A 20,859-nucleotide genomic window follows, 5' to 3' on the forward strand; every position below is an offset into this window, starting at 1 on the left:
CTTGGACCAGTTCTCCTCTGGCCAATGAATTAACAGTGTGTGATTCGGGCAGCATTACAATTCAAATTGGATTGAAACATTAAGAGTGTTTGTCCATTTCCATCTGTTTGGAAGACGAAGTAATCAAGCCAGTATGGAGACGAGTTGTTGAGGATCTGTGCCAATCGATGTCGTGTCGATGAGGCCATCACTTAAGGATGAGTTGGGATGGGTCCAGGGTCCACAACAAAATATTGAAAGCCCTATTCCTGATTCCAAGGCATATTTCTTCATTGATTGTTAAGTAAAATTACTGTACAATATTTTAAGTCCCCATAAGCCAGGGTCTCATTTCAGTGATCGTCATTATTTATGTGAATTCAATAAGAATGTATCATCCAAGGATTTATTTGCCTGATGGACAGTGATGTCACACCAATCATGAGGTATGTCTGCTACTTTTAAATTGCATATCTTAGCAAATTTGCTGTTGTACTTAGCAAAGATGTACTTCCAGAAGTCAGTGGCCTCAATACTAGTGTCAGGCTGTATCCTCCAGTCTGGATAGATTTGTCTGTATTCCTTATATGGATGCCACTCATTTCCTGTGTCTTCAGAGCGGAAACTACATTCACTAGCAACAAGAGATGAGCATATGTCAGCGACTAATTTATTTGTATCAATCCAACTGTTGTTAGCGACGCCCAGTGGCCGATGAACCGAGGCAAAATGCTCGGTATGTTCTTTTCCTCCGGCTTCACAAGGCGCACTGCAGAATGGACAATTTTTCCCACAGCCAAACACTCTGCTGAAGAGCACCTCTTGAGGTTTGTTCATTGAGAGTCTGCTTAGCGTGACCCTTACATCCTTTACACTACATAGCTGATCTTCCAAGGTCTTGTGCATTTTGTCGATTGAAGATTCAAGGCAATCTGCAAACTCGGCAGGGTTTGAGTTGTTTAAAGCCAGAGTAGCACTGAGAGTGTCAATTGGTATGACCAGCTCTTTATCAAGACATTTGAAGACATTTGTCACGAAATTGCAGCTGTTGTTTGTCATGCTTTTCGCACTTTCAATTGCTCTTTTGAGTTGGCTGACAATTGCGTTTAAATGTTTCATCTCTAACTTGAGAAGAGCATCATCCTTTGAAAAATGTTCAATGATCTTCTCTGAAATCCACTCGGTTACAAACATCTCGTAATTCCACGAATACTCCAAAATCTTTTCGAAGTCTTTATCCTGAAGCAGTTCTTTTAAAAGTGAACACTGGAAAAATGTCCGTGTGCTAAATGCAACGCCTCCTTCGCCTGTCAACATTTCATCCACGATGTCAGGTCCGAGACGTTTCTGGATGTAGTCCATCACGGCAGGGGCGAAGCACTGCTGGGCACACATCTCGGCCTTGTTCTGACACTGGTCTCGCTGGTAGTAGAGGTCTTTAAAATCAGCTAACCATTGATTTTTGCACCTTTCAAGAGATGTCAAAGGGTCAGTTTTCTGTATGTAGTAGTCATGCATTTTCTGGAAAGCTCTTGCTGCAATCCCGCAAATGTGGATCTTGAGAGACGCTTCGATTTCAGGGCTGATCTCTACATTCTTGCAGTCTTCCAATTTCTTGTCAATGAAGCACAACAGTTCTTGTATGTCAGCACTATAGTCTAATTTTGCACTTGTTTTAGACGAAATGAATACTTTGCTCTCATTTATTATTCTGTCGCATGACATTTGTATGAATTTGTGGTTTTTATTCCTCTGCGCAGGCATAAGGGAATTCTTGAGTTTTTTGAATATATTCGTTTTTACAGTCATTGCATAAAAAGGTCCAGTGCCGCACTGATCTAGACTGGTGACACTTAACAGCATCTCACGTACGGCTCCACCTTTTGTTTCCATGTTGCTGTGTAGGAATCTGAATGTTTCCTTCCCCAAATCACAACTTGGTAGTGCTGTGAGGGAAAACTGCTTCACAATGTCGTCCCACATTTTTTTAAATTCCTCATTTAGTTCACTATCAGAGAGGTTGTGTTTTGTATTCTTGCAGGCACTGATCAAGTTGAGCACTTTTTCTTTCATGGTATCCCTTTGATTTTGTCTTATAACCTCCACCTTTTCAATTCCCTTCTGTATCAATACGGCATTCTCCAGTTTGTTTCGCAGATCCGTCTCAGTCTCCCTTCGAAGCCCCTTTGCACTGTTTAAAAAATCCTCCTTGTAATTTTCAACGAGGTAAATATTTTCATCCTCGCTTTCAAAGTATTTCGCAATTTTACCCAAAAGGCTTTCCTCCTCTTTGTCAAGCTCTTTACTTGCTTTATCTTTTAAATCGGCCACTACTCTGTCAACATTAAATGCGTTTCTTGCCTGCACTGACATTACACTCATGTTAGTGATTTTGGTTTCAGATTTTGTGTACCAGCCAATCATGTGCTTCTTGAAGGCCCATTCCCAATTGTTAAACTCAACACAAAGTTTGGAGTAGGCTTCAGCGACAAGACTGTTACGAAAACTGAAAATAAAGTTTTCAAACTGGACAGCCTTCCAGAGACTTCGTATCCATTCTTCAAATTCCATCAAATTCTGTGCTGGGACTCTGGTCACCTTAAGAAGGTTAAGTATCCCATCCTTCAACTTACTGACCTCCTCACTGTAACCAGTACTAACAGGTGCCATTGGTGGAACTCCAAGCCACAATCCAGGGATGTACCAGTTGTTTCTATCAATGTTATACTCCAGAATGTCTGTAAATTTCTTGTTGTGGCCAACTTTCTCCATTCGAGCAGCTGCTTCTGTCATTTCATCTAGTTGTTTCAAGAGAATCTTTCTCTCTTTCAAGGTCTTCTCATACACGGCGACATCTGCAGTGTTTTGATGCACAAAATGACAACAGGGCCTTTTCCCCACCTCTTTCATGCGGAGAAAGGCATGGACAACAATTTGCAAAGTGTCTTTCATTTCTGTAGCATTCTCCATGGCAATGTTGACAATAGTAATATCGCTAAGCCCAACAACCACAGTCGCAAGTTCGTTATCGTGCTCGTAACTATTTGCTAGCTTTACCAACTCCGGAGATTTTAATCCCTCGGTGTCAATCACAAGGATGTAGTCACATTGAAGCTCTGATCGGAATTCCTCGGATACGGCTATTAGAAGCATGAAGGCGCCTCTTGTGCATCTTCCACTGCTAACAGCAAACTGAATTCCAAACATTGTGTTGAGGAGTGTAGACTTACCAGTGCTTTGGACTCCTAAAACTGTTATAACTCGTATCCTGTTGTGAGGTGCTGTCAGTTTGTTCAGTGCCGTAAGCACATCTCTAATCCACGTCAGTGGAATGTTTGATGCGTCTCCGTCAATAAGTTCTACAGGGAACCCGGTCAGCATCAACTGAGCACATATTTCTGGCAATTTCTTCAGGGCAGGGTACATCTTGTTTTTTTTGGAGTGTGTTGATTCATAGAGTTGACTCAACTCCCTCATGAAGTGTTGAACTCCTAAAGAGCTACTGGCAATCTCTTTTTCGAGATCACTGAGATGTTCTTTATTTTCTTTGGGATTATTACATACTTTCCTATACTGCTCATCAAGCCTTAACTGGCGCTTTCTTGTTAGATGATCTAAATTTATTTTCATCCATTTGAGAAAATATAACTGCTCATATTGGGAGCAGTTCAGGCCAGAGATGAATTGATTCATTGTTTCTCTCATGTTGTTGCTTCCTTGTTGCTTTCGTAGTTTTTGGATTTGACTTTTAAGTTCACACTTGTAGTGCTCAATGTTTTGATTCTTTGCCTTGAGTCGACACATCTCTTTCTCAAGTTTGGATAACTCCTTCCATGGTTTGTCTTGCAATGGCAGTTCCTTCCTTTTGTATTCTGGTATATTTGTGATTTCTTGTGTGATCAGATCTGCCCTTTTCTTTGCATTTTGACAAATGGTATTGTTTTCATCGACAAGAATCCCTAGACTCTGCGCCATCTCTGACATCTTTTCAATACTAATTTTAGTAGAATCTGCAAGTATATCAACAACGGCCTTCTGTAGAGTATCAACAAACCTAAAATCATTCATGCTTCCATCCCTAAGGATTTCGGAGTATGGTTTGAACTTTGTCAAATTCTCTCCTGACGTTGATCTGTCTGTGCTGCAAACCAGAACCAATTTCGAACTAATTTGGAGAGACTCCAGAAATGTCTGATTTGAGTCCAAATCATCACAGAACAGAAAAACTGCAGAGGATGTTTGGCTCAAGAAGTCGAACTGGGCCTTAAAGTCAGAAATATCCCCACGGAGATTTGCTACGGCTACCGGCTCTTTGAATTTGTCAATAGTTTTCTTGCCGCCAGGGAGATACCAGCTCATTTCAACAAGCCCATTGGAGATCTTTCTTGGAATGTTCCCATTTTCCAGTTCCTTGTGATAAAAAGTGTCATGATGATGCTGATTGTTGCTGAGGAGTTTGTTCAAAAACTCCGATTTGGACACACTGCTTTTTCCAAGTCTGACGAAAGAGATCAGCGGCAAATGAGTTAGTACGATGCTGTTTTCCTCTAAACTGTCCTCTTCCAATGAATAAGATCTAAACTGTTTTGTTATGTCCCTCAAGGCCCAAAGCATCAACGTGCACTCCTTTGTGTCACAGTTTGGCAGCAGCAAAGGCACAGAGAACTGACACATTGACATTTTTAGAGCCATTTCTTGCTGGAGGAAAGGATCAGCACAGTGGAACAGAGCTGTGATCAAATCTAGTGGATTCATTCCTTTCTGATCTGAATTTGAAGCACATTTTACATTTCTGGCTGATGAATTGACCATCATGAGCTTTCTGAGGAAAAGCCACGGCAAAGATCTAAGACTGTGTGCAGTTTGGACCTCATCAGTTGGTTTCCTCAATTCCAACACAGACTGTAAAGTCAGTTTATTCTTCAGGGAGTTTTGTAGTCCCAGTTCTCTTAAAAGAGACTCCATATTTATGCCTAAAATACAAGATTATTCAGTTCATATATGTGTTTCAAATCATTGTAAGTAATGAGTGTGTGAAATGCTTCATTTTCTGCTGAAAAGACCAACAAATGCTGTATATTTTGGATGCTGGTGACACAAAAAAGCGTTATAACTAGTTTACCTTTTGCACTCCTTTGAACAAGAACTGCATTCAGGATATTCATCTGATCAGTTCATGTATTTCTTGGGGATTGAACACATGACCTTGATGCAATTAGCATCATGCTATAGGCTACTTTTTGAGTTAGCACCAAAGCAGCACTAACCTAAACCAACCTAGATCAGTATGTTGGTCTTTTCAGCAGGGTCATATTGGTCTTATTTTTTTGATTAGGACAAACAGTAACTCACTTGTGCGATGTGTGATTGTAACCGGAGTACTCTCAAGTTTTGTGCCATTTAACTCAACTACAGTGCAGACAGAGAAGGAATATTCAGTTCCTGGTTTTAAACTCAATACAGTAACCTCTGCCTTATCTGTAAAAGTTTCCATTGCATTAGCTTCGCTTCTCCACATCACCCTGAATCTGTGCGGGATCTTGTCATCAATGATCGGATCAAACCATTTCACAAAAACTGAGGTGGCATCATTTTTGATCTGTATGTTTTCAGGTGGGAGTGGCTCTGTAGGGGATTATAAAACATAATTTTCTGCATAGCAATTCATTTGCACATTGGCTAAATATTATGAAAATGCATTGGCTGTAAATGAGCAGGCTCCTAAAGCAGTCACTTACTTGTGTGGAGGATTAAAACGGCTGGTTCACTCTGTTTGCCATTATTCAGTATTGTGTTTATTGTAGCTTTGTATTCAGTAGCAGGAAGAAGATCTTTCATTAAATGTGTTTTTTCATTTGATTTCAGAGTCGCTGATTCCGTCTCTTCATTTTTATACATAATCACTTGGACTTTGTAGAGACTGGGATCCATTTTTTGTGGTGGCGTCCAATTTAGCTTTACAGTTGTTGCATCCATTGGCACATATTCAAAATTCTCAGGCGCTGGTATTGCTTTCGGGCAAACAAAAACACATGAGTAAACACAAAGAATAAATAATACCACCCACCTTTGAGACTTTTTGTGTAAGTTATTGTTATGTCAGGTGGCGTCAAATCTTTACGAGTGAGTCAATGAATCTGATTCAGTAAAGCTCCTTTGGTGAGCAACTGAGCATTAATCATCAATAATTAGTCATTTAATTATTTTACACATTTTTCGGAAGAGCAGCACTTTTGCTTTTCCGATATTGCTTAAGTAGAGTATGATGTCTCAATGAGTAGTCGTCACCATATGTAAGATAGCTACTGCTAATAAAATTAAAGTGTAAAAGAGTTATAAATTATAGTGTGAGGAGAAAAAACATATTCATCTTGTTTTTTTTTAACAGAGTTAGTAAAGCATGTGAGAGATTTATGATTGAGAGGGAAGTATTTAGGGGTGGGATCAGGTAAGAGGCATCATTTTCATTGCATGATTTAGAAACACCCACCAGTATGTAGACGCCCACAAATTTAGTAACGCCCACTTTTGTTCTGCAGAGACCTCGATCTCATGCAAGTGACATTGTCCTGCCTTTGCTATTTATTTTGATTAAAGATTATGTGAGCACATTCATTTAAAAACATAACCATGTGGATAAACCATTTATAATAAATACAGCCCATTTCGATTTCATTGTTACATAAATCATTGTAATTTCTTCTTGCAACAACTTCTCGCATGTGATCACAGCAATAGCAAACCACAACTATCCAATGACCCAATCAGTGCCGATGGACAAAATCAAGTCCCGCCGACAGTTTTTAGTTTTCAAGGAAAAAAAGACTATCATAACTTCTGTTTCATGCTGACTTTAACACATTTTCCAGATTGACAATGGGTAATTTCAGTCTTGATTTCATGAGATCAGTGAACCATATTTTTTTTAAATTTGATAATCCATTCCCAAAGACTGTTGAATGTGCTTCAAATACACTCAAAAAATTATATGTTGACTTTAATTACCTTTTTCATGTAAACAGGTTCCACATAACTGGGTTAACAAACATAATTTGTTCATGTAACTTCAACAATGGAATTAAGTAATTTTAAGCGACCCAATTACACTCTGAGCTGAGTGTTAAATGAACACTGAAACAGTGTTAAAATTAATGAGATAATTAAATGAATAATTGGCTGATGATTGAACATTATTGAAGACACCTGATGTTACCAAGCAGAATCACTGAAGGAGAAAAACTGAATTTTAGGTCACCATTATGGAGATCAGTATTTGTTTTAGTTGGGCTCTTGACCCTCACATCATTAACTTTAGATTTGTAGTGATCTGATGGTGTTGATTGTTTTAACATAATCATTATTTCACAATCATTTGACCTGAACTCGTATAGAGCCCTATTTCTGAGTTTTAGCCTTTACAATGAAATCCAAATGATCAAATCAAAAAAAGAAACATCTAAAAAAACATTTGTATGCAGACAGACATCAATAATTAACATATGCATCTCAGCAATGGTGACAAACAGAACACCTCTGAACAAAAGCTCATTATTTATTCATGCAACAATGCATGATGGGAGCCATGAATGAGTTTTGATTGATGCCACCCAGAATGCACTGCAACATGCTTTATATGTGTCACCATTGTTGAGATTCACAGTCTGATTCTTGATGTCTGTCTATGATGTTCTTAATGTCTACATAAACTTTTTTCAAGAAGTTTCTTTTTTTAAAGTGGATTTCATTGAAAAAAAGGTTAAAAATGGTGTTCTCTACAATGACAGTGCTGCTTTAATCCACAAGGTAAACTTAACTCAGAAATAGAGTTCTATCCTATATGAGTTCAGTGATTCAGGTCAAATGATTGTGATATAATGATTATGTTAAAACACAACCAACACCATGCAGATGACCTTTTCTATTTGTTCATCTGGCAGTTATAACTCGGATAAAGCAGCCAAACAAAATCTAAAGTCAATGATGTGAGGGTCAAAAGCCCAATTAAAACACACACTTATCACCATAATGGTTACTTTAAATTCCAGTCTTCTCCTTCAGTGATTCTGCTTGTTAATATCAGGTGTCTTTAATAATACTCAATTATTCACTTAATTGTCTCATTAACTTTAACACTGCTTCAACGTAACCCAGTTATATGCAGCCAGCCTGTTGACCTAAAAAATTATTTAAAGTCATCATATTAGTACCCGATGACATAAAAAAGTTAATTAAAGTCCACATATCATTATGTTATTTAACATAACCCAGTTATGTGCAACCTGTTGACATAAAAAAGTTAATTTTTAAAGACTTTCCTGGTTAAAAATAAAGGAAATAATAAAACATTTTTGGAATCTGTTGGTATAGTGAAGTTAATTAAAGCCAACATAATTTTTTTGAGTGTACACATTGGTTACACAGACAGGGCTTAGATTAAGCCAGGAGTAGACCTTAGTTCATTTAGAACATTTAAGTAGCTTTTATAAACATGCCTTAGAAAATAAAACATTCCTGGTGTACATCTTGAGACAAAACAATGGCTCTTACATGTTTGAAGATTAAATTTACTTATCAACTTTAAATGTTCTTTATTTTAACTTAACTAGTAACAAAATGCATCATGTAGCTTTTAAAATTTAAAAGTACTTCACCATAATATAATTTACATGACAAATGTAAGCAGCTTGCTAGTTTACCTGTACACACAGATGCAGAGAAACTCTTCTTTTCCTCAACCGCCACTACAATGATGTTATAACTTGTGCCAGGCGAAAGCCGTTTTATCTCAAAATGGTTTTCATGCGTTGTTTTAGTATAATCTATTTCTTCATTCTTCCATTTGATTTCGAATTTTTGTTGTCCATTCGCAGCCACATCTGGATCTCCCCATTGGAAGCGCACTGAGTGCGGGCCTACGTCAGTGAATCTAATGTGACCTGAGGGAATATTTGGAAAAATGCTTTTGTTAAAGATGAAGCGTATTATTTCACTGCCGCTGACACCAAACAGAACTGAAAATATAATATCAGATTATTTTGTTTTTAAATGGGTGTTCTGAACGCCACCCAGATGACAAACACACACAACTGGTTGAGCCAATGTTGCAGCTTTGGCCTTTTTTATGTGCAAATCAAGGTGTAATAGAGCTAGTTTACAGTGTTTATATATATATATATATATATATATATATACATATATAAAATCATCCCAAACATGGTTTATAGTTTACTCGTTGTCTGAGAAATTAAATTATGAATGCATGTAAATGATAAAAATTAATTCTTTTATACCTTCTTCTTTTTCTTCTTCATCTTCTTTTTCATCTTCTTCTTTATCCATGTTTGTGCCTGTATTCCTATTGTTACACAAAATAAACATGTTCCAAAAATGTCCATTCAAAATATAAATATATAAAATAAGCTTCTCTCAAGTATTTGATTCCAGTTTACCTTTGAGAGCCACTGCTTTCATCCTGATCCTCCATCTCTTGCTTCAAAAGACAAAATGATGGTCTCTGTCTAATATATGACACATATATATATACTAAGCTGCAAGACGGCTTTAGTGAGCTCAGTTCCTGTCATATGTGTGTGTGTGTGTGTGTGGGGGGGGGTTGGGGGGGGGTCACTGGTTAGACTGGTTTACACTTACTGAAAATTATTTTTTTTTTAAATATTTTTGAATGTTAGGTATGAGGAAGATTTTTGTAATGTACTGGAAAAGCGTTTAAGATGAACATAAATCAAGAAGCTGATTCAAAGAATGTTTAGCAGTGAGTACATGCTGTTAAAGTGAAAGGTCTGTCAAAGTGAAAAATGTCTATATTTGTTTAATTCAAACTTAATGAGCTGCAGAATGGTGGAAGGCTTAAAGCTGTGCTTCTGAATGCCATATTGTCATCATCATAAAGACATACAGATGCAGGATTAAGCCCCCTTTTATTGAATACATGGCAATTTTTACAATGTAAAGTTGAGATAAGTGCTTGCACACAGGAACTTTATTAAAATGTGATATTGGGGGCACCTTTACGTACAGTGCTGATTTGCCATCTTTTCAATGGGCTATTGAAAACATCCTTTATACATGATATTCCTTTTCAAATAAGAAATAAAGTACAAAATGGACAAGTATTTTAATCACATGACTAATAGGAAACCGTAATAGAATCCAGACCGGAGAAAAGGAAGTACTTTTCTTGTAATTATGATAGCAGATTTTAATAGTTTCCGGCTGGCCACACCTGGCAATTGGCATTACACAGAAAAAGTTCTTAAAGGGATAGTTCACCCAAAAATTACAATTCTGTAATTAACTACTCACCCTCATGTCTTTCCAAACCTGTAAGACCTTAGTTCATCTTTGGAACACACATGGAAAGTCACATGGATTACTTTAATGATGTCTTTACCTTTCTGTGGCTTGAAAGTGGTAGTTTCATAGTCTGTCAATGGAGGAAAGCTCTCAGACTTCATTAAAAAGATCTTCATTTGTGTTCCGGAGATGGGTTTTGATATTAAGATGAGTAGTCAATAAGAGAAATTTCAATTTTAGGTAAACAATCCCTAATCATTTACTGGATATAAGCACTTCAGTAACATTTCCATCCCCATATATCCAGTTTAATTTATTTGTACCGAGAATACACCATACCTTTTAAAAAGATGCAGTGTTTTAATAACTGTATAGTTTGTATAAACTCATTCATGGTTTTTCTTTTTTTTCTATTTGGAAAAGCAGATACAATATATTAATATAATAAAAATATATAATTGTGTTTTCTGGCTAATGTGATTGCTGTCTTTCCCAGAAATGCTTCACTTTCTTTGAAACTACATTTACATTACAAATATGTCCTTTTTGCGTAATGTGCTACAGATACCCCCCTTTAATAAGCACAAACTGGTCAGACCAGCACAGGAAATGTTCTCCAGAAAGGGCCAAATACCAAAGATTGCAGCCATGCTGAGAATTCACTAACTCGGAATAGAACTACGACAAAGCACGTTATTTACTGTAAACGAGCCTGAGGGGACAAGCCTGGTCAATGATTAGTGTCTTTACCTCAGTGTGTCCAGTTGTGACCACCTCTGTGGACACCCAGATATATTTATAAATGTAGGCCTATTGCACATTGATAATGTGAAGACAGAAGAACCATTTGCAAGTAGGCTAGTTTCCCAACTTGAATTTCATAGAAACACTGTCAAATGTTCAAGACATTGTTATGGGCTTGGTTCATGAACTCAGTTGAACAAATGAGACCTTATTGTGAAGTGTTCCCGGAAATGTAATAGTAGGCTAAGGGAAGGGATGTGAGAGAAGCTCTGGTGATTTCACCTGATTGTTCCGAATTAAGATTCTAAGACAACAGCGTCATCTGCTGGCTCATAAAACTGGAAATATAATATTATCAACTGCGTAACGGAGGAATATTTTCTTTGTAGATGTATTGTGCGTGTTGGTTAAGATACTCAGTTAACGTTAAACCACATCTACATTAAAAAAAATGCAAAAAAGTAAAAAAAAATCTATGGACTATCTATGGACAAATTAAATATAATCTAGGCCTATTGGTTAGAAAATTCAGAGTACCACACAATTCAAAATTCAACTAACCAGACCGTGCTGACACGCAAAGGGATTCAACTGAAATTCAGGCATCGGATCGTTTGTCATTGATCACGTGATTTTTTTCAGAAAACAAAATAGAAATTTGCGCTGTAGGCTATCAGCTGAAACCCGCCTGAAACTAATAGGCAAATATCAATCTAGACCTTAATTACTTTGACATATCCTAAAACGTTTAAAAAAAAAAAAAAAAAAAACTTTTAAATATGACTTGATTTGTTAAATTTTAAGTGCTTACTTTAAGTGCAATTTAGAGAGTATTAGGCCTAGTTTCTTTTAACAGAATTACTGTAAATAAGACAAAACAATGTTTAAATACACAGTTATTCATACATGTGAAATGTACTGTAAAATACTTTTGTAATAGGCGTATAGCCTACTCTTCCAAAGTATGCAAATTATTATGCAAACAAAATTCCTTGTCAGTCACCTACATTCCTTGCCCGTTGAGTTCACTTTAAAACAAAATAATTTACTCACCCCCATGTCATCCAAGATATCCAAGAAATTCAGTCGAAAAGAAATTAAGGTTTTTATTGAAAACATTCTCCATATTAGGTAGTTCTGAGGTAGTCATTTGGTTCATTCAACGAACGAAATGAAAGAGAAAAAGAAAAAAAGATTCGGAAAAAGATTCGTTCATTTTGATGAACAAGTTCGAACAGGAGAGTAATACAAAACAGAGACAGAACCAGAAGAACAAGAGGCGAAACTTTGCTTTTTGGGCAACAGCCACTAGGTGCCGCTTAGGAAGCGGCCACCATTTTGGGGTGAAAATTCCAACTGGAGTTACTGGACAACTAGCCTGGTTCAACCAGACTAGTACATTTCAAAATGAAATTGAGTGGAAGTGCGTAGGAGGGCGCAGCCAGGCTACTGGACAACAGCACAGATAAGTTTTTTTTTTTTGAGTTTTATTTTTGCAGTATTATCTTATATTAATGACCGTCTTAAATTTATGGTCATTAATAGCCTATAAGATAATAGTGAAGAAAACAACAACAACAAAAAAACTGTTTACTGTAAAGATATTCTATTGCTGTTATATATTTATTGTCCAACATTTACATTTTAGTACAACTACATTTATTTGCTAAATTCAATTATTTCATTGATAACTTATTTTTGTATAACGTTATGTGTACCTCATGGAAACAGATCAAACTTCTAATCATAACTTTATAAACTCATATCACTTTATTCTTACCTGTCACACTTAATGTGGAGAGTAATATAATTAAAGAAATCCTTGAACAGAACTTCCCTGTTTCAAGTTGTGTGTGTGTGTGGGGCGCGGGGGGGGGGGGGGGCTGGTTAAGTAGCAACTTCTTTTTAACTGCTATAACGTTATATTGTGAGTTAAAATAACCACCTAATTATTTCAACCTAAAAATGACCTCTGCACTGGACTAAATATATAATATATGACTGCCGCGTTGCTTTCACCCCAAAATGGCGGATGCGTAGGGGGTAGGGCTGCTGCTGAGCATTTGAGCATAGTTCCAGACAGTTCCAACATGACGTCACAACATACGGGCAATCGGGCATTTGCCGACCTGGCGCCATTGCTGAGGGCAGAACATTAGAAGAAACAATAAACGAAGTAAAGTGATTTTCGTGCTCAAACGTGAAAATGGTAATCTCCTGCTGGGTCAATGGATGTTCAAATCGTGCCGGAGGTTCAGTTAAATTTGGATTTTACAGTATACCCGTCATTAGACTCCATGAATGTGAGAAGACTAAGTTTTTGTCAGAACAACGACGGAGGTTATGGCTGGCGAGGATAAACAGGAAAGAAACTCCCTCAAAACACGCAAGAATTTGCTCAGAGCATTTTGTGTCAGGTACGTAGCTTATTATGTTGACAGACGTACAGTTACTATCTTGTGTAAGCTAGTAACTTGTGAGTTCCATACTCTGTTACCATAGTGTCTGTTACGAGGGGGATCGGTGTCGTCACGTCCGAGGTTCTCGCGGGCAACGCAAATGGATTAAATAGATAATAATATTTCTATGGTGGGCCAAAACAATGTTTACAAAAAGAGCATTGCTTCTGTAAAATCTAAAAAAAATCTGTAGATCTATACTGTAAAAGATCTGTGACTTAAACGGCTCGTTACGCTTGAAAAAAAAAAAAATCAGCTGTTTGCCCATTTACCAAAACATCCGGTCAAAATCGCGGAAATAACAACAGAGATCAGGGTGTCCGTGCGGTATTAAAAATCATTTGTTAATTTGTCACTGTGCTAATATAATTAAAAAGCATTAAATGCAGTTCCAAGAACTGGCTTTAAATCTAAAGTTCTTGAGAAATGCTAGCATTTCTTGTTAATTTTTGCTGCATAATTACGTAAAATATGCAAAATGTCAAACTGTACTGTACTTTAGATTTAACATATTATTAGGACATGATTTATTTTGTGCTTGATTTCACGTTTGATTAATGTAGGCAAACCATCAGACCTATTTGACCAAACCAATCCGGATTGGGCACCTTCCCTTAAGTTGGCTGAATGTTTGACACCAAGGAAATCGGAAAGCAACTTGAAACAAACCACAGGCCGCACAAACAGGTAAACAAAACAGCACACTGATAAACACAATTGTCAGTGTGTGTAAAATGTAACACATTTGTCATTTACATAAGTTTATATATAAATGTTTCTATATTTTTTTAAATTTCTATATATATACGAGCAGAAAAGAGGAAAGCATCTAAAGCAAAACTTGCTGCTGCAAGTGCGCTTTTGGAGCTAAATGCTACCACTATAAGCGATAATGAATTAGAAGCAGGGTTTTCGGGTTGTCATTTGTGATCAATCAATTCTCTTCTTTTTAGTAGCTGGTGTGGAAAACTTGTCTTATTTCTGCATAGTCCACCTTGTTGATGGTTGGGAGTACCCATTTTGCTTTTTGTTGAGTGCAAGTTGTTGATGAACTCACAGTAGAACAGAAAAGCACACCAACATGTGAGCAGTTGACAGAACCATCAGGCTTGCAGATGACCCAGTGACTTGTCATTGAGACTTTGGGAATGTTTGACCTAAACAAAGAACTTATTTGGGTTAATTAAAACAAATGGGTTTATATTATATCATTGGTGTATTTTATGCATGATGTACAAGTTACTTGTTGTACATAGACTGATATGCAGATTCTAATAATATTCTTCAGTAGGGGTTGATGGTACACAGAAGTCACGGTTCGGTTCATATCTCGGTTCTGAGGTCACGTTTCGGTACAATAGAGGGAAAAGCAAAATAAAAATGCAAAAGGCAAGTTCTATTTGATTGTTGTATGTAAAGCAAGCGAGCTGCGAGGTATTGTCAGAATTTCACCTGAAATAAGTCAATAGGAACATGGTACAACCTTTAAATAATAAAAAAATCCCTTTGGTGAATGAATGTAATTTGATTCTAAAAATTATAAAAAGTAATATTTAATTTTTTTTATTTTTTACAGACGTGAAAATGTCATCCCAAACTGCAAATGGAATGGAAAAGCTGCTGGGCCATCAAATGAGGGGAAGACTTTCCAATTCCCAAAGAACCCAAAGAGCCATCTTCCAAAACAAAAGAAACAAATGGTCCCTAGCAACAGTGAGGATGAGGGACCGGATGCTGACATGGTGACAACTGTAGAGACCCCATGTTCTTCAAAAAGTCTTGTGGCACTTAAGGTGGAGAATAAGATGCTCAGGGAAGAGAATGAAAAATTGAAAATACAATTGCAGAAACAGAAGCAAATTTTTTCCTTCCGTCAAATTTCTGATAGTCCTGACAGAGTTCAATATTTTACTGGATTGCCTGATGTTGCCACTGTCCTGTTTTTGGAATCGATTCTTTCTAAATTTGAGCTACAATATCATTCTGATGATTGGACTGTCCAAATTATGCCCTTAGTTGATCAATTGCTCCTGACCTTAATGAAGCTTAGACTAAATTGCGGCCACATAGACCTTGCAACAAGGTTTAATTGTAGCACAGCCACAGTAACCAACATCTTCACCACCATCATTAGTGCCCTGTATGATATTTTGTATGTCGGTTTGCTTGAGAACAACATCCCCTCCACAGCCAAGAATCAAACATCACTGCCAGACTGCTTCCACCCCTTCCCTAACTGTAGGATCGTGCTCGACTGCACAGAGGTTGCCGTCTCTAACACGGAGACGCTTGATGCACAGTGCCATTTGTACAGCCACTACAAAGGACGAACCACACTTAAGGCTTTAATCGGCGTTGCGCCTAATGGATGTATTACCTTTGCCAGTGACCTGTACGGTGGGAGTGCCTCAGACAAGGAAATAACAGCTGACTGTGGACTTCTCCAACATTTACATCCTGGCGATATGATTATGGCAGACAAAGGCTTCACAATTTGGGACATTTTGCCAGAAGGAGTTTCCCTGAACATCCCGTCTTTCCTCGTCAATGGACAGTTTACGCAGGAGGAAGTGAACTATAACACATTCATTTCAAAAGCTAGGATACATGTGGAGCGGTCTATTCAGCGACTGAAATTGTTTCACATTTTGGACCACATTCCATATCAGTTCAGACAAAATATAAACAAGATACTGAAAGTGTGTGTTTGTCTTACAAATTTACAAACACCCATTCTTTGTGAAATTGGATAGGTTAACTGTGGTCTATATACATGAATTTCTGGGTTTAATTCATGTCTATATAAATAACTGCATTTATAGTTTTATTTTAAAGGGTTAGTTCACCCAAAAATGTTAGCTCTCCCTCATGTTGTTCCAACCCCATAAGACTTTCGTTCATCTTCAGAACACAAATTAAGATATGTGATCCAGCTCTCAGATTTAATCACAAAATCTTAATTTGTGTAATTTGTGATTACTCAACATGAGGGAGAGTAATCACTGACAGAATTTTCATTTTTGGGTGAACTAACCTTTACGGTGTTATTGTAACCGTGTAGTTATATATTGAAGTTCTGAGTAATATTAATTAACTACATGTACTTACTATAGGGTTAGGTATAGGATTGGGGTTTGGTTCAGGGTTAGTTACATGTAATTATGCATCATTTACTGTTATTACTATGCAAGTACATGCAACAAATGTAGCACACTGTAAAATAAAAATTAATTATACATGTGTAATGAATAAATTACCTGGCTTGTGGGAAATGTCACATTTTCATTTGTTTGCAAGACAAGTTCTACAGTACTTAAAGTGTGAGAGAATGTATGGTAGGATACAGTCTTTATGAAATATTTCCCGACTGTTAATGTTCACAGCCCATGTATGGTCTTTGAGCACTGGTAGAAGGACAAAATCTAGAGGAGTCCACACCAGCTGTAACTGTTAGCTCTGGTCAGGTGCAGGTTTCCTTGGATCTGATGCCAATAGTTGTGAGTTTGTTTTAACACCAGAGAACCAACCACTTCATCGAACTCCATGAAAAAGTCCCTACTCTCCCTTGGTTCCCCTGAGATCCACCAAGTATATCAGACAGCAACAGTCCCCTCTTGTATAACAACACCAGTGCGCTCAGTGTATTCCTGCTTTGCCCTTGGGTCATGCAGGATTCCCCAATCACATGCCTTGGCGGGAGTGGACAAATGCCATTTAGTCTTAATAAGTGTTAATAAATCTTTACAGTTTGCAATTCAAACGATTTATTCATCGTCTGAAATCGTTTAAAGCCCTTTCAACAGTTTGCAGTTTGCACTGAAACTGTCTTTTGGACCTTGAACCGTTTGGTTCCCATTGAAGTCCATTATATGGAGAAAAATCCTGGAATGTTTTCATCAAAAAATTTCTTTTCGACTGAAGAAAGAATGACATGGATATCTTGGGTGACATGGGGGTGAGTAAATTATCAGCAAAAGTTGTTTTTTTTTTTAAGTGGACTACTACTTTAACTGCGTAATGTGGTTTAAAGCTATTGCTAATAATATTAATCGTATTTATGAAACTCTTCTAACATACATTCACGGTGTGTTGTAGTGCAGCTAAAAAAATATGATCATAAGCTTTATCACCATATTGAAATTGACCAGTGAGGCTGAGATTTACACTGTGATTTTGTTGATTGTGTGCTATAAATAAATGATCATTACTCATTTTATTCATTTCATCATTATAACCAGTTTTACACCATTGTTTCAGCTGGCATCAAAAGACCTGTCACCCAGGAGGACAAAGAATGGGTTTGGGCATCCCTGTTGAAGCTTGGGCGTTTACAGGGATGAGATTTTGAGTCCAGAACTGCCTCAGGTAAGATTTTTTACTTTGGTATACTTTTCATGTTCCCTTAAAATTAGCAGAAACATCACAACCTTCATATATGATGACGACTTTTCCATTGATTGCACTTCGCTCACATGTGTATAAACTACTAGCCAATATCAGATAATGGTACACATGAAAATACTGTATCTGAGGCAAAGCTACATAATCAGTGCTCAGTGCTTCCTTCGTTAGCTCATACGGATCCACACCATTTATTAATGAAATTTTCGCATTGTACCTCTCTATCTTGTGGTAATAGTCTCTTTATAATCTCTTTCACTTTGTCTCTTCATGATTTGCGTAACTTTATAAACAGAAATAAATATTTGAAATTTGATTGTAAAACATAAAATGACATTCTCTGGTAAAACTCATAGATAGTAAAAGAAAGCGTCTCCGGGGAGGTCACGTGATATTAATTGGCCTGTGGGAACTATGTATAAAACTTAAACTTTTTTTTTTTTAATGAGCGATCGTTTCGCTTGATAAGACCCTTATTCATCGTCTGGAATCGTTTAAAGCCCTTTCAACAGTTTGCAGTTTGCACTGAAACTGTCTTTTGGACCTTGATCCGTTTGGTTCCCATTGAAGTCCATTATATGGAGAAAAACCCTGGAATGTTTTCATCAAAAACCTTAATTTCTTTTCGACAGAAGAAAGAATGACATGGATATCTTGGATGACATGGAGGTGAGTAAATTATCAGCAAAAGTTTTTTTTAGAAGTGAACTACTCCTTTAATTACTTTTAATACTATAAAGAAAACCTGTTGAACCACAGTCCACAACTAAACTGCCAAAAATGAATTGAACACTGTTCAATTCAGACGTTTTCCAATTCTAACCAACTGCAGCAATAATAGGACCTCTATAAGTTAGTTTTTCATTATTTTAAATTGAATTATCAGCTGAAAACGATTGTTACTAATTGCAACTTTGATCATTTTACTGAAATGGTTATGTTACATGTGCTTGATTACTCATGTTTTTCATGTGTGAACTGGTTTTATTGTGCTTGTGGAGACAAGATGCATGCAAATTATTAAGATTATGCAACTTTTGTTGCTAGAAGGAGGACAACTGGAGTCACTGGAAACCTCACTGATAGATGAAGTGATAGATTAAACAAAGATTATGTGTTATCAAATCAAAATTTGATTTAATTCAATGTGTTACTTGCCATTTTTAATTGCTTGTGAGATTTATTATTGTATTAACTATATACTATATGAGTAGTGAATGGTGATAGGGATTATTTTGCAGGGTTACACCTGTTACATAACTGACACTGAGTCTTTCTGTTTAGACAAGTTCACTTGATTACACGTACGGTGAATAAAACTAACAACAGTGAAAGTTTTGCACACGATTAATTGTACTGTGTTGTGAAATCTACAAGGTTCGAAAGTTTGGTGGTAAGATTTTTTTTAAATGTTTTTAGAATACATCAATGCATTTGATCAAGTAAAACAGTAATATTCTTTAACTAATTGTTTTTTATTTTAATATATTTAAACATTTAAGTTATTCCTGTGTGGGAAAAGCTGAACTTTTTACTCCAGTCTTCAGTCACAAGATCCTTCTTATGTCATATTATCAGTGTTAAAAACTGTTACTAAATTTTGTTTGTGCAAACGTTTTTATTTTTTAATCTACCACGTTAGCAGAAATATGCCAACCAAACACAGTGTATTTAGACCACACAGCCTCTCTCTTACAGTAACATTGTTTATTTTGCAGACATCTGGCTTTCACAACACTACTTCACTCAGCTCATTGCTGTTATATAACTGACACTTGTTCGTTTAAAGCCACGGCAGCATGAAAACATTCTGCTGAGATGTTGATTTTAAGATAAAGCAGTCAAGTCATGTTTTTGTTGTGGTGCATGGTGTCTTTGCCCAAATGCAAGAAAACATAGACATGATCATAAAGTGTACATTATATGTAAAGTTGTTTCTGCTTCATTTGAACACTCAAACTTACAGACACACTCCTTGCAAGGGGAGTCATTTCTCGTTAGAAACAATACCACACTCTATAGGGTCAATAACACTGCATTAATATTTAATGCTTGCACTAGATCCAGTCACAGGACAATAATAATAGCTATAACCTGCTGAACTAGAAGCATTTTAAGGCACTTGATGGGTTCATGTAGAACTCGTTTTTGCATTCCACGGTGCTCTTCAATTGTTTTTCTGTAAACAAGCGCCAATAAACACATTCTGCTATTCAGCATTTTCACTCACGAGAGCCACATTTTTTAAATGCTGTCAAGTTTAGAAATTAAACTTTCATAATCCCTCTTGTATTTTACCTTGCGTTCTCCTCTAACGCTCAGAATCGCCTCGCTGCCTTCTAACGTAGCACCTTTTTTAGGCAGCATTGCAATGGCTGCATCTGAAATTGCATTCTTCCCTATATATATGATGAAGAAAAAAATCATCTGAATTTACAGTCGGCTACTTATAAAAATTACCCGGATGACCTATAGTAAAACAACACATGACAGACTTCGTCATTATTAATTTTACAAAAATTAGGACAAAATAGAGAAGCCATGTGTGAAAAACTAAGTACGCCGTTACTGCTTCCATTAAAACCAGTCAGGCACTGCCAATCAAATAATCGTATAGACGATTTGGCGGTTTGCTGGTCTGGAGCATTCAGGTGTGTGTTAACACAATGCCAAGGAGAAAAGACATGCAGCTTAGAGAATCAATTCCAAGAGAATCAAATCCAAACATTTTGAAGACCATTATTCTACGTTGAGGAAGATTATTCACAAGTGTAAAACATTCAAGACAGTTGCCAGTCTTCAGGAGTGGACGTCCTAGCAAATTCACCCAAATGTCAGAGGCTAGGCTAGGCTATATTATACAGTCCACACAGCGTGTTAAAGTTCATGGCAGTACAATTAGAAAAAGATGGGTCAGCATGTTTGGAAGGGTTGACATAGGAGAAAGCTTCTTCCCCTAAAT

The 20,859-nt window shown here is 36.9% G+C and overlaps 2 protein-coding genes across 2 annotated transcripts; one reads left to right on the forward strand and one right to left on the reverse strand.

The window, feature by feature from the left end:
• Positions 1-335: 335 nt before the first annotated feature.
• Positions 336-9,463, reverse strand: LOC120483363 (upregulator of cell proliferation). The gene is made up of 6 exons (XM_089123017.1): positions 9,429-9,463; positions 9,270-9,334; positions 8,676-8,915; positions 5,718-5,990; positions 5,332-5,604; positions 336-4,952 (listed from the first exon to the last, which is right to left on the reverse strand). Exons 1-6 carry the CDS (start codon positions 9,461-9,463, stop codon positions 346-348), a joined length of 5,493 nt encoding a protein of 1,830 aa, XP_088979143.1. The 3' UTR covers positions 336-345.
• A 3,748-nt stretch (positions 9,464-13,211) lies between these two features.
• Positions 13,212-16,660, forward strand: LOC120483736 (uncharacterized). Its single transcript, XM_039678931.2, has 3 exons — positions 13,212-13,454; positions 14,060-14,183; positions 15,073-16,660. Exons 1-3 carry the CDS (start codon positions 13,244-13,246, stop codon positions 16,247-16,249), a joined length of 1,512 nt encoding a protein of 503 aa, XP_039534865.2. The 5' UTR covers positions 13,212-13,243; the 3' UTR covers positions 16,250-16,660.
• Positions 16,661-20,859: the final 4,199 nt, after the last annotated feature.

The sequence above is a fragment of the Pimephales promelas genome, chromosome 18, assembly GCF_988280905.1.
Source record: "Pimephales promelas chromosome 18, fPimPro1.hap1.1, whole genome shotgun sequence".
NCBI lineage: Eukaryota > Metazoa > Chordata > Actinopteri > Cypriniformes > Leuciscidae > Pimephales > Pimephales promelas.